Source organism: Thermobia domestica, chromosome 2, assembly GCF_964235325.1.
Source record: "Thermobia domestica chromosome 2, izTheDome1.hap1.1, whole genome shotgun sequence".
Lineage (NCBI taxonomy): Eukaryota > Metazoa > Arthropoda > Insecta > Zygentoma > Lepismatidae > Thermobia > Thermobia domestica.
This window is the reverse complement of record NC_137455.1, coordinates 128036294-128049424: the sequence shown is the minus strand read 5'-3', so window position 1 is coordinate 128049424 and position 13131 is coordinate 128036294. Positions and strand designations below refer to the sequence as shown.

The 13131-nt window shown below is 35.2% G+C and overlaps 1 protein-coding gene across 1 annotated transcript in view; it reads left to right on the top strand.

Moving 5' to 3' along the window:
- Positions 1-13131, top strand: part of LOC145675475 (pentatricopeptide repeat-containing protein 2, mitochondrial-like) — a 39533-nt gene that overhangs the window by 6016 nt on the left and 20386 nt on the right. Inside the window, exons 2-4 of the mRNA XM_081745914.1 lie at positions 4678-4909; positions 6290-6392; positions 11881-12075. Coding sequence (XP_081602040.1) covers positions 4678-4909; positions 6290-6392; positions 11881-12075 — 530 coding nt within the window. The remainder of the gene's footprint in view (positions 1-4677; positions 4910-6289; positions 6393-11880; positions 12076-13131) is intronic.

Genomic DNA, 13131 nt, shown 5'->3' with positions numbered 1-13131 from the left:
ATTTATCGTTACTCAAAATAAGTAGTATAGAATTCGCCCTCCCCCCTCAAAATAAATAAAAATGAGTGTCAATAGTGTTTTGGATCCCAAATAGTAGGAAGCTATTTCACTTGGTAGCCAATACCTGTTCCTTTCTATACAAATTCAATCTGCTTAAGCGTCCCGCCACAATTTTACTCTTTCAATCAAAGAGAATGCAATCTTTGCTATGACAGTGTCGTTTTCAATGAAAAATTTTGTTTTTAAAAGAAATCGTATGGGCGCAACTTGCACTTCAAAACCCAGCTGTGGACACCCCTGAATAATAATAATAGTTACAGCAATAAATCTGTAAAATCTATCACCAAAATGATAACGTTATGACTTTATTTCTCGTTTCTTTCTTCTTTTTTTTTTTCCTTTCTTGTTTCTTCTTCTACCTGATGACATTGAATATCTGACAACATCCCCCAGCCACCGTCCTAACAAGGGTTGGGTTGCCCTTTTGCTAGTGGTATGAGACAAAGCTCTTACGTTTTAAAACGGACAATACTTAAACAGTTAAACCAGTAGAATACCAAAGTTATTGTCATTGTAGATTTGGGACGTTATTATAACCTTTTCCTTCCCTCAGCTGTCTTAAACTAATTCAGCGTTCCCACGGACCTGGAAATCAGGGAATTTGATTTTTTGCAGGGAAATTATTAATAAGTTCTTTAATGTCAGGGAATCAAAGTAGTTGTTCTCGATAATGAAGTCAACTTTGGAGTTTGGTTATTTAGGATTTAGAAGTCATTCAATACAATCATATGGAATAATAAATTGTATTGAGATAGATGCATTAATTGTATTGAGATGTGTTGTTCCATGATTTATGGTTAGATTCCTAACTCTTAAATCAGTTGAGCTACAGCGTCTTGGATTCCTTAATATAGATATTGTGCCATCTCTGACCACTTGAACTGAGATACGTTTTTTTCCAACATACACACATATATAGCTATGTTGTCTGTATGCTAACGCTAACTTCGGTAGGTTCACCGATTTTCATTATTCTTTTTTTGTTTGAAAGAGTATACATTCCCGGTAATCCCATAGAAATTTTATTAGTCTTCGGAGCTAGACAGTGAAACTCATAAATAGTTGACTGTGTTCATACCATTATTGTGTGTATGCTCGTGCACAATTTCGACATAGGTGCATCAATTTAGTTGATTTACTTTTTGTTTGAAAGCTAGGCCTATGTTCTTGCTGTGGTTTCATATAAATTTCAGGATCTAATGGCAGTCTTTGTTGTACGGTTGGAAAAAATGTTTAAAAAAAAAGTGTTTTAAACATTTTGTACCTTTTTAAAACATGATTTTAAACATATTTCCAAATCATGTACTAACGTATTTATTTTCGATTTTCATGTTGTCCAGTAGCTGACACCTCCCCCCCCCCCTCTTTTCCTTCCAAAGTATCTCTTATAAGCAGGGTTGGCTGGTTTAAACCAAACAAAAAAACAAAAAAAAGAAAAGAAAGAACGAAAAATCCTTTAATTCGTGTGAACTTTATGGTGAGTCTCCACATATGAAACCATCTGCATTACGTTTATGTACTTTTCACCTTTTAATCAAGGGGTCCCGTGTTCAATTCTCGGTCGTACCACAACCTATCTTTCAAGTGTAAACCAAGTAGCGATTCGAGGTGTCCCTTTAAGCGAAGGTCTTCTCCGTGATAAACTTGGTATTTCATAAGGATGTTAAGCCTAAACATACGAAACGAAAGCAAATTATATATTTCTACTTGAATGAATGCATGTTGCTTTATAAAAAAGCCAAGGTTGCTTAAATATATTGATAGAAATTGGCAAAATTTATCAACTGCCTACGCAGCTTCCAACATCAGCTTGGATTTGAATTTGTTTTAATTTTATTGAATGATATCTACATACCAAATTTGTAATTTAATACCTCAGTTTTAGCGTAGTGATTATGATACGTTGACCTTAAATTTTATATACAAATACATTTAAAATAATAACAGGGTTTTCCCAATGGCTAAGGCGGGAGTGTCCCGATTTATATATAATTGTATTATGTTTTTACTTGTGTAACTGTTTATCTTTATGTCCTGAAATGACTCTTGACAATTATATTACCAACTAGGCCTATGTAAAGATCAGTACAACGTATTTTTATCAAGAGTCCTTCGTAAGTGAACGGCAATCTCATTTGTGACCAATTAGTCCCGATTTCGTGTCGAAATTGACAATTTTTCTTGGATGAAGTCGAGAAGCGATTTGGATTTCGCTTTAAGCTTATGTGACCCCTTCCAGCATAACCTTGTTGTTGCATAATAACACCAAGGCGAAACAAACTAATTTCTGTCCATATCTAATATAAATACATAGAGTAAATTATTTAAACCAAAAAAACTGGTTTAAACCACAAAAAACCTGGTGTTTGGGTTTTTTCAATAAAAACCATGGTTTTTGGCAACCCTGCTTATAAGGCAATTCATCCTTATAAGGGGTCAAAAAAATTTCTTTTCATTTTTCTTAACTTCAGTGCTTATTTGCATTGGAATAGGACATACTATTGAGGTCTCAAATATACAGTAATAATAATAATAATAATAATAATAATAATATAGAAGACAAATTCCATATGAGGACACATTGTATTAAAATCTGTAAAATCGCCCCTATCCTTAGGCAAAAGTTACAAAATTTTCGGGATTAGTGAGAAGTGTCAGGACCATCAGGACATACCCTCAGCATACGTCCCTACAACTAGTTAAATGTTAAACAGAAAGTTTCCAGGCAAATTTCATGTAGAAAGTAGGGATACTGAACTCACAAGAGCCGTAAGAAAATTTGTTTTTAAGTAATGGTTATGCCGGCTAAGCTACAGAAGACGTCGATGATGAGAATGAAAGAAATATTGGAATAAAGAAAGTGCGAGGAAGCGGAATCCGGAGAAAACCACACACGGTGTTTGTTCAGCACAATGCCCACTAGGCGGGAGCTGGATGGAATAATAATAATAATAATAATAATAATAATAATAATAAACAATGGTATTAAAAGTTTTAAAGTTGCCCTAAAATTTGGCAAAACTTACTTAAACGTAGGGATTTCGGGGAAGAAGTTCCGTACCTTCAAGACACACCTCTGCAAGTACCCACATTTTAAACAAAAGCTATCCACTAAAGTTTCATGTAGAAAGTATTCTACTGTATGTTTTAAGGAAAATAACTGTAATAAAAATAACTGAATATCATTGAACAGTAAGGCATATAATAAACTAACTTGTAGAATATGTAATTATAGAAGCTTTGCTACAAAAATACATATACAGACCATAATTCAATGACCTCTGAAATACAAAGTAACAAAAAGCCTATAAGTTCAGTCTACAGACCAATTGTTACTTAAAGAATGGACATATACTATTTCGAGAATTGAGACAAGACGAGAAATGTTTACGATACGTTTCGTCTCGTCTCGATTCTCATCTCCAAAGCGAGACGATAATTTAAGTTAGCCTTGTCCCGTCTTGAATGTAAAATGTTAATTTTTATTTTATTTTTTTTTTTTTCATTTTGTAGAAACGAGATGAAAAATTCCTCTTCTCGTGGGCAACATTAAACAAAACCTAGATATTCTTGTCAAATGTCACGTTTCTGCTTGTAATGGTATGACCTGAGCGATAATTAGCTCCTAGCTTTTAATCTTCTACGAGATAATAATAATTATTATTAGTTTATTATTACTATTATTATTCATGAAGATTTGATAGTTCAAGTATTGAAACATCCGAGTATTCAACTATCTGAATATAATAAAACGTGTGTCATCGTCGATCAATCGCCATCAAAAATCCTAAAGTAAAAGTCAAAAAATGCCCGACGTGGATTCGAACCATGAACCTCCAGATTACTGGTCCAGCGCCTTGACCACTGAACCACGGTCACTACGCGGTAAATGATTCTCCTTTAGTCTCGTTAACTTAGGTTTCTTTGCTTCCGCTTGCAAAGTTGTATTTTGTATTTCTTCGTTTCAGAACGTCTTTCGTATTTATTTATGATGATAATCTTCGGCAAAGTTTATAATAATAACTTGAGTTGTTCTTAAACCTTTGGTTCACAAGTTTGTTTCTTCTTCACACGAAACCACAGATATGACTGATATAATTCTCATACTCTGCATTTGTTTCAAAGCAGTCACCATTACCTGATCAATGATATATGTCCGCCACGATACAAGAAGCTAGTGTTTTTCTTGTTGCCTCTATGTGATGTATAAAAAGTGTAATTTCTTGAACCTTAAATCATTGGAAAACAGATTGATTACGTTTGAAATAATGCTAAAATTCAGTTTAAAAAAAAAAAAAAAAAAAAAAAAAAAAACCTCTTCTCCAATGGTACTTGTACTCAGAATGTTCGCTGGAATCAAAGCTGTTACCCATATAAAGTTTATATCTATGTAGATAACTGAATGTCTTCGTTCAAACTTTTCTCAAAATACATTAAACACGAATTTAGATTATCACCATCTGAATCTATATATCTTCAGTTCAGTTCAGTTTGTATCTGGAAAATGATAGAATACTCAAAAGTGCTTGTTCTTTGTCAGTTGTAAGATTTATATGATATATATTGGTATATAAATATAATAAATGGTTATGTAAATATAATAAACTATTGTTTCAGATGTGCGTTTTCTGTACAACAATACGGCTTTGGGAATCGATAATTATGTGAAAACCCGTGACAGAGTCAGGACTCAATTTTTGACCATGGCGGATAAATTCCGTGGCAAGATGAGTGAGTATGCGGAAGATACATCTAAGAACATGATTTTCACGGAAGATCTGAAGAATATGCTTCACTTGGTGGAATCTAGTGACAAGGATATGGATTTAATTAAGAAAATGATGATAAGGTTTGTATTCACTGTTTTGAAATACGTTACATAATAATTCCACCCCTCCCTATAATATCAATCAAACCAACCGACACGACCTTTGGCGTACGTACTCGCCAAGTGAAAGTCGACGGAAATCGGTAAAGGAAAAGAAATAAACTCAAACATGTATAGGGGGCGCGGTGGCTCAGTGGTAGAACGTTCACCTCCGGTGCTTGGGGTCCCTGGTTCGATCCCAGCTCGTGCCGTGTGGACTTTGTGGTGGCCAAACACCGTGCTCGTGGGTTTTCCCGGGGTTCTCGTTTCCTCCCACTTTCTTCACTCCACCATTCCATTCATTTCTCGTAATTGCCGTCTCCTTTAGCCTAACTGGCTTAACCGTGGGACGTAAAACTCAAAGATTTCATTTCCATTTTTTTCAAACATGTATACTTTCCAAACTCGGTGACACACTTCTCCGATGATACCAGCGAACGGATGCCTCGTTGAATAAATCTTGAGGTTGGTGGAGTAGAGCCAACCCAGCACTCTCTTTAGTACCTCTTGGTCTGATCGAGTGAGACCCCTTTAGTCGTTCCTTCAACTCCCAAAACAATGAAAATCTCATGCAGAGAAAAACCAGACATATAGCCTGAATGGACTAGGACCTCTCAGTGGCATCCGGAAAGCTGTATGGGCCTCTTGTTATCTTTTTGGAAATTTAAATGAAATTTTAGAATTAACGTCCCATTTATGCCCTTTAGGTTAAAGGTGACAGATGATAAGTAAATTATTATGAAATAGTTGGTGGATTGAAGACATGAGAGATCGTGAGAAAACCCACGAACGGAAACACGACGAACTCATGTGGTATTGTACGAGAAGGTACACATAAACGCTCACAACTTTTGAGAGCTTACACATAAAAGGGTTGTTGCACAAGGGTCGATACCTATGAAGAAAATACATAAGACGTATTTTCCAGACAACGCAGTAGCTGATGATGGTTTCAAAGCAGCTGTTGGAATATGCAATGCATGTGAACACACGGACTCGCTCCTGCTTCAGAGTGGTATTTTAGTACTTAGAAATATGGACAGAAAATATACCTCCTTTATTTTTATATTTATTTATTTAAGGTAACATTCCTATTATTGCTGTAACATTCAATTACTCTTGATATTCAAATATTGATATTTAAAGAAAAAAGGGAAATACTGATTTAGACTAAGCCATCGCGTTATTTGTTTCTTTTCACATTGATCGATTCAACCTTTCTTATTTTGGAAAATAAATAAAACTAGCAACCTTAGTTATACCACAACTTTGTGTTGATTAATCGAGAAAATAAATTTAAAACTTATCTTTTCACATTATAGTGTTGTATATTGTGACCCACTTTTGTTGCATCTATTCCAGGTTTAACCAACAAAATAAACAGTTGAGATTTGGTAGTTTTGTATTTGGACCTGTTATAATGAGAATGTATCACTTCTTGAACAAACCGGACGAGGCACTAGAGGTAACTATTAGTAATTATTTTATTTATAAAATAATAGTATAATAAATTAAGTGAGAAGGATTGCCATGTGACTTAATATGTTAACTGCGTTATCGTTTATACGGAATCTTATATAGCCATTTTTGTCTTTCGTGTTGTGAAGAAAATGAAGTAACAGGATGTTTAATAATAATAACCTTGTTTTGGAAGTTTCTCGTGTAAAATTTTGTGAAATTTAGTAATGGTTTCCGTTTTATATAGCTTTCAATGTAACACTTTGTACTATTCTTGTTCTAGCTTTTTACGCAATTTTTATCAAGTTGATGTGATGGCTAAAATGGCCGTAACATTAACCAACACAAAAGGACTTACGAAGTTAATTCCAGAAACAAGAATTCTTTCTGATCACATTAGTTTGAAGTTAAAATGTTGCTACATTTACAATAACTAGTAATTCTTTGTCATTTTTTAAACTATCACAAAACTTGACTACTTTTCCGCTAAGTAATTGAGGACATTGATCTTTGTGTCTGGCCGGGGCCGCGGTGGCTCAGTGGTAGAGCGTTCACCTCTGGTGCATGGGGTCCCGGGTTCAAACCCTGCTCCCGCCAAGTGAACTTTGTGGTGGACAAACACCGTGTGCGTGGGTTTTCTCGGGGTTCTCCCGTTTCCTCCCACTTTCTTCATTCCACCATTTCATTCATTTCTCATAATCACCGTCTCCTTTAGCCTAACCGGCATAACCGTGGGACGTAAAACTCAAAGATTTCATTTTCATTTCATTTCTTTGTGTCTGGCCATTCCATTTCAAATTAACACACGATTTCGGATAAATCCTTCCTGATTGCAGTGATATTTTATATTCTAACCGCAGAACAAGGGGAAAGCTGAAGTTGCTTTGTGAACCGGTTTCGAAATTACAAGTCCCCAAAGTTCTCAAAATTTACTAAAAATTGCATGAATTACATTGTTCCATTGGCATTTGCGTCTGACCTAAAGAACCTAAGACGTTGGTTAAGGTGTCATTTCAAAGTTTATGAAAGGAGCTTTCGGATGTTATATAACACTGTAGAACTTTAAAAAAAATAATGTTTTCCGAAAAAATGAAAATTTTGAATTTGATTTTCTCAGGAAGACATATTTTGAAAATTTTCAGAGAAACTATTAAAACGATATTCGGACTGTTATGAATGTATTCCCAATGTTTATCAGCATGGAGTCAGTTGTTACGAGAATTTAGTTTCCACTTGGTATAATGTGTAATCGTTCTGTTGTGGTCTCAGGATTTACGTTACACAGTACATCCACTGCACGAATCTAGAAAGTATCTAGCTTCCCAGGATATGCTAAAGATGGAGATGAACCAGTTGAATAGAGAAATTACTTTCACTTTATCTTTCCCCAAAAGATACACCAGCCACTATCTATTGATACAGATTGGGATGTCTGTCACTGCCAGCTTGTCGTCGAATTTGGTGAACATATGTTCCAATGAATTCTGGGAATACGAAAATATCTTGACAAAAAGTTGGGAGTATCTGAACTTGCAGGAATGAACGCATGATTCTCCATACCCCAGGAATTGTTTGTGCTTTGTTGAAGCGATATCAGTAGGAATTTTGGTGACTCGATGAACTTTTGATTGACAAATTTGAATCTACTCCAGTAAAGTTTCCTGCTGCCCAGTCAAAAAGCTGCTAAATTGAAAAGTCATATTATTATATGGATGCTGCAGACTTCCTCGGAATGCCAACCTCTTGACCGTACCATCAACCCCATTACCAGGCCTCGTTTCATGAGCTGTTGCAGCAAAACGCCATTCAGCGTATGTCAAAATCAGCTTTAAGTTCTTTTTGTTCTTGCACTAAAGTTCATTCAACGAACCTTCTGATCCTGATGTAAACATTGTAGAATGGTATTACTCCGCCAGTCATCGGATGATTGGCTATCGGTCAGCGCTTCTTTCGAGGAGCACGTGCTTGTACCCTGTCGGCGTTTTGCATATTCCCCGCACGCAACCATATTGTAAACTGTGATTCGCGCACAAGGTGGGCCAAACTCAGTTTGTACGCATGCGCATTCTCTTTTATTGCATTAATTCGATTTAGTTCTTAGATAGAGTGTTGTTTCTGTTATTTCACTGTAAGTAAATTGTATTTCTGGTAATGAGCCTTATAAGCAACAAAAACATTGAAAAACAGCTTACTTGACAATGGACTATTTTCTTCTGCCGCATGGATGCGACAAGGCTCTTTAACCAATAAAATGAAACAATTACCACGTGTATTTGTTTACATGAGGTACTGAACGTTCCTTGAATAAACTATAGATCCATCAAGATAGTAGTATATCTTTTTCAGTCTAAACTGGTTTCTCAAGAAAACAATAAGTTTCTGCTGGAAGCAGGGCACAGCCGTAGTGTTGTATTCACGACTTTCCAAAATTACAACAAAACTGACGTACTCTGTTTTTTGTTTCCTCTTTATAGTACACTACTAACAATGACGATGTAAGCTTTAATTTCCTTGGAGGGTAAGCGGAGAGACAAGAAAATATTTGAGAGACAAGCTTATATATATATATATATATATATATATATATATATATCTTATATATAAAAGAGAACGCACAAATCCTTTGTTCCCTCATCACGCTAATACGGCTGAACCAATTTCTTTCATTTTTGGGGGGTTATTAGGATTTGGACCCTAGATGGTTTTTATCATATCACTTTAATTTTTAATTACCAGTGTCTTGAGATAATTGACCATTCAAGTGTCCATAACGTACAAATCCTTTGTTAGTTCATCATAGGTAAAAATAAACGTATTTATATGCAACCCGCATGACCGTGTCACTCGGCGGGTTAACATAAATGACAGGCGATATAATGTTAACATTTACTGCAATCTACTATGGTTTTTATCATATCACTTGAAAGCGAAAAAGTAAAAATTATCTAAGTAACAAAGTTTATTGCGTTCCGGGGTGACCGCAGCGAAGCGGGGCGGGTTAACATAAATGACAGGCGATATAATGTTAACATTTACTGCATTTATCATATCACTTGAAAGCGAAAAAGTAAAAATTATGTAAGTAACAAAGTTTATTGCGTTCCGGGGTGACCGCAGCGAAGCGGGGTGAACGCTGCTAGTATATATATATATACCGAAAAGGATAGTTTTATATTATTTGACCTACTTTACAATAACACATGTATGGAGAGCAGACGTAGTACCAGGGAGTGTCCGCCTCATGCCCTCCTCTGGGGTCGTCACATACTTTGAATGGATGAACAGTGGCTTTTTCCGTAGTTCAGGGATAGCTTTTCGACTCATCCTATGCCAAAAAATTATTTCAGTTCTAGGGATCATAGCGAGTCACTTTTTTTTTTTTAAACTAAAAGTTGCTTTTTTTCAAGTTGGTCACTAAAAGTTCCTTTTTTAAAATTTGTCACTAAAAGTTACTTTTTCAAAAGGTAAAGTGACTTTTTCGCGTGAATTATGTTTTGCCTTGGCAGTTTTCAAAGAAATATATTATAAAAATAAATGAAAAAGGCAGAAACTTGGTGCTCATTACCCTTCTGAAAGCTTCAGTACTTGCTGCCACATGTGAAACAATCAGCTTTATTCTCACTTCAGCTTTTTTTAGTGAATGGTTGGTGGATGCTTAAGCTCTCAACGTGGGGTTGAGAACCCTTCTGTATCTATTCTTTCTTCTATCATAATAGTCTTTTAGTTTTCTCTCGTAATAGTTAACGCTCCGCTCAACATTGTGTGTGTGTGTTTGTGTGGTTCATCATATTCGTCTTGTGTTATGCTTCTTGTATGTTCTTCTTAAGAGTAGGTGATGAATTTGAATATTTCATGGCTTTCAGAACTCTCAATGCTATGTTAAATATAATGTCTGGTTTGAAAAAATTCGGCAATAGGCCAGAACTGATTCTACTTCTCAGAAGCTTCTTACATCTAAGTCTGCTTACCGCCAAGAAAGGAGGAAGCTCAAAAACAAGAAGTATAGAAGAAAAGATGAAACAAAACAACAGAGAGGTGATGGAGAAATTGACAAAGGAAGAAAGGGGCATGATGGTCACTTTTTGGTCACTTTTTCGTGTGTTTTTGATCACTTTTTGGTCACTTTTCAACTATTTACAAAAGGCCAGACCACTGTGAGCCCTGCATTCGTTTTACAAAAACCTAAGTTAAGTGATTTTCAACTCCACATTTAGAAGTAGAAACTTTTGTAATAAATTATCCCGTGCTGGTCCCAAAATAAAACTTCGGATTTTCGGGGGAAAAATTAAAAAGTCTAAAGTCTTATATACCAACTGAAAGCTCTTTTCGTAAGCTTTAAAAGGACACCTTAACGAACGTCCTAAGTCCTTTAGGTCAGCTGCAAATGCCAATTGAACAAATGTCACTCACCTCAGTGGTAAAGCGTTCGATCCCAGCCCCCGCCAAGTGAACTTTGTGGTGGACAAACACTGTGTGCATGGGTTTTCTCGGGGTTCTCCCGTTTCCTCCCACTTTCTTCATTCCACCATTTCATTCATTTGTCATCATCACCGTCTCCTTTAGCCTAACCGGCATAACCGTGGGACGTTAAGCTCAAAGATTTCATTTTCATTTCAAATGTCACTCTCGCAGTTTTTGGTAAATTATGAAAAAGTTGGGAGCCTGTAATTTCAAAACCAGTCCACATATCAACCTGAAATATCAGAGTTTGTCGTTTTCCAGTGGCACCAAGAACTGTACTAAATTTTATCAACATCTTTCAAGGAAATTAGAATTTGTTTGAAAATGGTGTTGATTCGACATGGAATGGCTCGTATACAAACTCTTCAGTAAAAATGAGTAAAAGCGTGTTTCACCATTTTCGAATATTCTGCTTGTAGAAGGAACACTTTCTATAATACTGAAGTTTCCAATTTTATATTAATTTAGCCTTTTTCTTCCCGCGCGAAGAACGGATACTTTTTCTAGTAACTACAATAAAGAATGAAAAATATTAAATTAAACTTCCTAAAAATATATTTAAAAAATAAGAGGAAAATTTTTTTCGTGGAAATACTCAAGATTTCGAAAAGCGTCAGATTTATTGCAGACCATGGAGATACGATGGCATGTTATTATTTCGTAAGTTAAACAGCTTATTTTGTAATCAGTCAGCTGTGAGAAGTGTAGACAGATTACTTTGTTTATGTGCGTAAGTAACCTTAAACAAAATTTATTGGCAGTGGTTTAGATTCCTGCATATTGCTGTGTTGTAGCTAATTACAGCTTCGCAATGAATATTACACGAATACTTATCTTTCAAAGATGTACGTTGTGTATTTGCATTTTGTCATTATTACTGGTAGAAGAAAAGCGAATGAATATATGAAATGTATTATATAACACTAACTTGTACCTTTGAAACAAGTTTTCAGTAGATGCAATAAAATGATTGCCGTATTTTAACAGAATAGTAAATATATGTAATGTGTTAAAATTGTTTGAATTATTTTCAGGCATTTAAGGATCCTAATCTGGATGGGATCTTTGACCAACTTGTGAGTTTCCAGATACTTATGAATCTTTTGTACATTAACGGTAGATACGATGACGTCCTCGAAGTATTCGAAATAGTCAAGAATAAGCAAGTTCAAGGAACCAAATATCCGAAAAATGCTGTTGTCTTGGCTTTGGCAGCTTGTTACAAACAGGTAAGATAGAATTGTCTAGCAAAGAGTGCAAATGGTATGATAGAAGTGCATATCTCTGTACTAATTGACGAAGCGCTGATAATAGTGCCGTCGACTCCGGTAGAAGCAAAACCTCTACAGCTTCTGCCCATGATGTCATCAGTGTTGCTCGTACCTGTTTTATTCCCATAAAGGTGCTATTGTGTAAGTTAAAATTGAGTGCGTATTTATACTGCGGGAAAGAAAGAGGGAAACCCAACCAACAGAACAATTGTTCAGGGTGAATTAACTGACATGACAAATATCTGAGTGAATATATGAACTGGGATTTGTAGCTTTACATTCGTTGAGTGATTCAATTCTTGAAAGAATCGAGAGGTTTATTAGTAACATAAAATATCAAGTATATGATAATTTTAAGTCGCAAAAAACTTAACATTTGTCTTCCCGCCAGGTAGTTAGAAAGGTCTTCCGATTAGTTATTTCAATTTTAATAATAATGTTCGTAATTAGTGTCAACTAGAAGTCTGAGATATGAGCTAATCTCTTAGAAGAAATAAAAAAAATGATTGTTATAGTCTTTTCTTCTGAAGGAGGGAAATTCCTTTTAAAATGGCTGTAAAAAGAAAATTATTTTTAGGTTAAATTATGGTATATGTTGTTTGTTTGTGTTTGAGTGTATTCAGAATGTCGATGTATTACTTAGTATATAATTATTGTATGGTAATAATTAGAGACCGGATGTTAGGCAAAATGCCTATTCTCTAATATTAAAGATATGATCAAAATCAACGTTTTAAAGTTTATATGGGGCGTTATAGTTTCGATTTAAGCGAATTTTATTATGCCTATTTTGCCTATTTCGACCTTTACTGCCTAAATAATTGCTTTAGTGCCTAATATTGCTTATTCTATGCATTTTCTTCAAAATAAGCCTTCATTGGGAAAATATATAATTTAGGTAATATAATGCACACACTTATATTATGCGTTTGTAAACACAAGCTCGTCGTACGTTACAATATATATACAGGATGAACTTCAAAGATGTTCACATACTTCGGGAGGTGATTCATG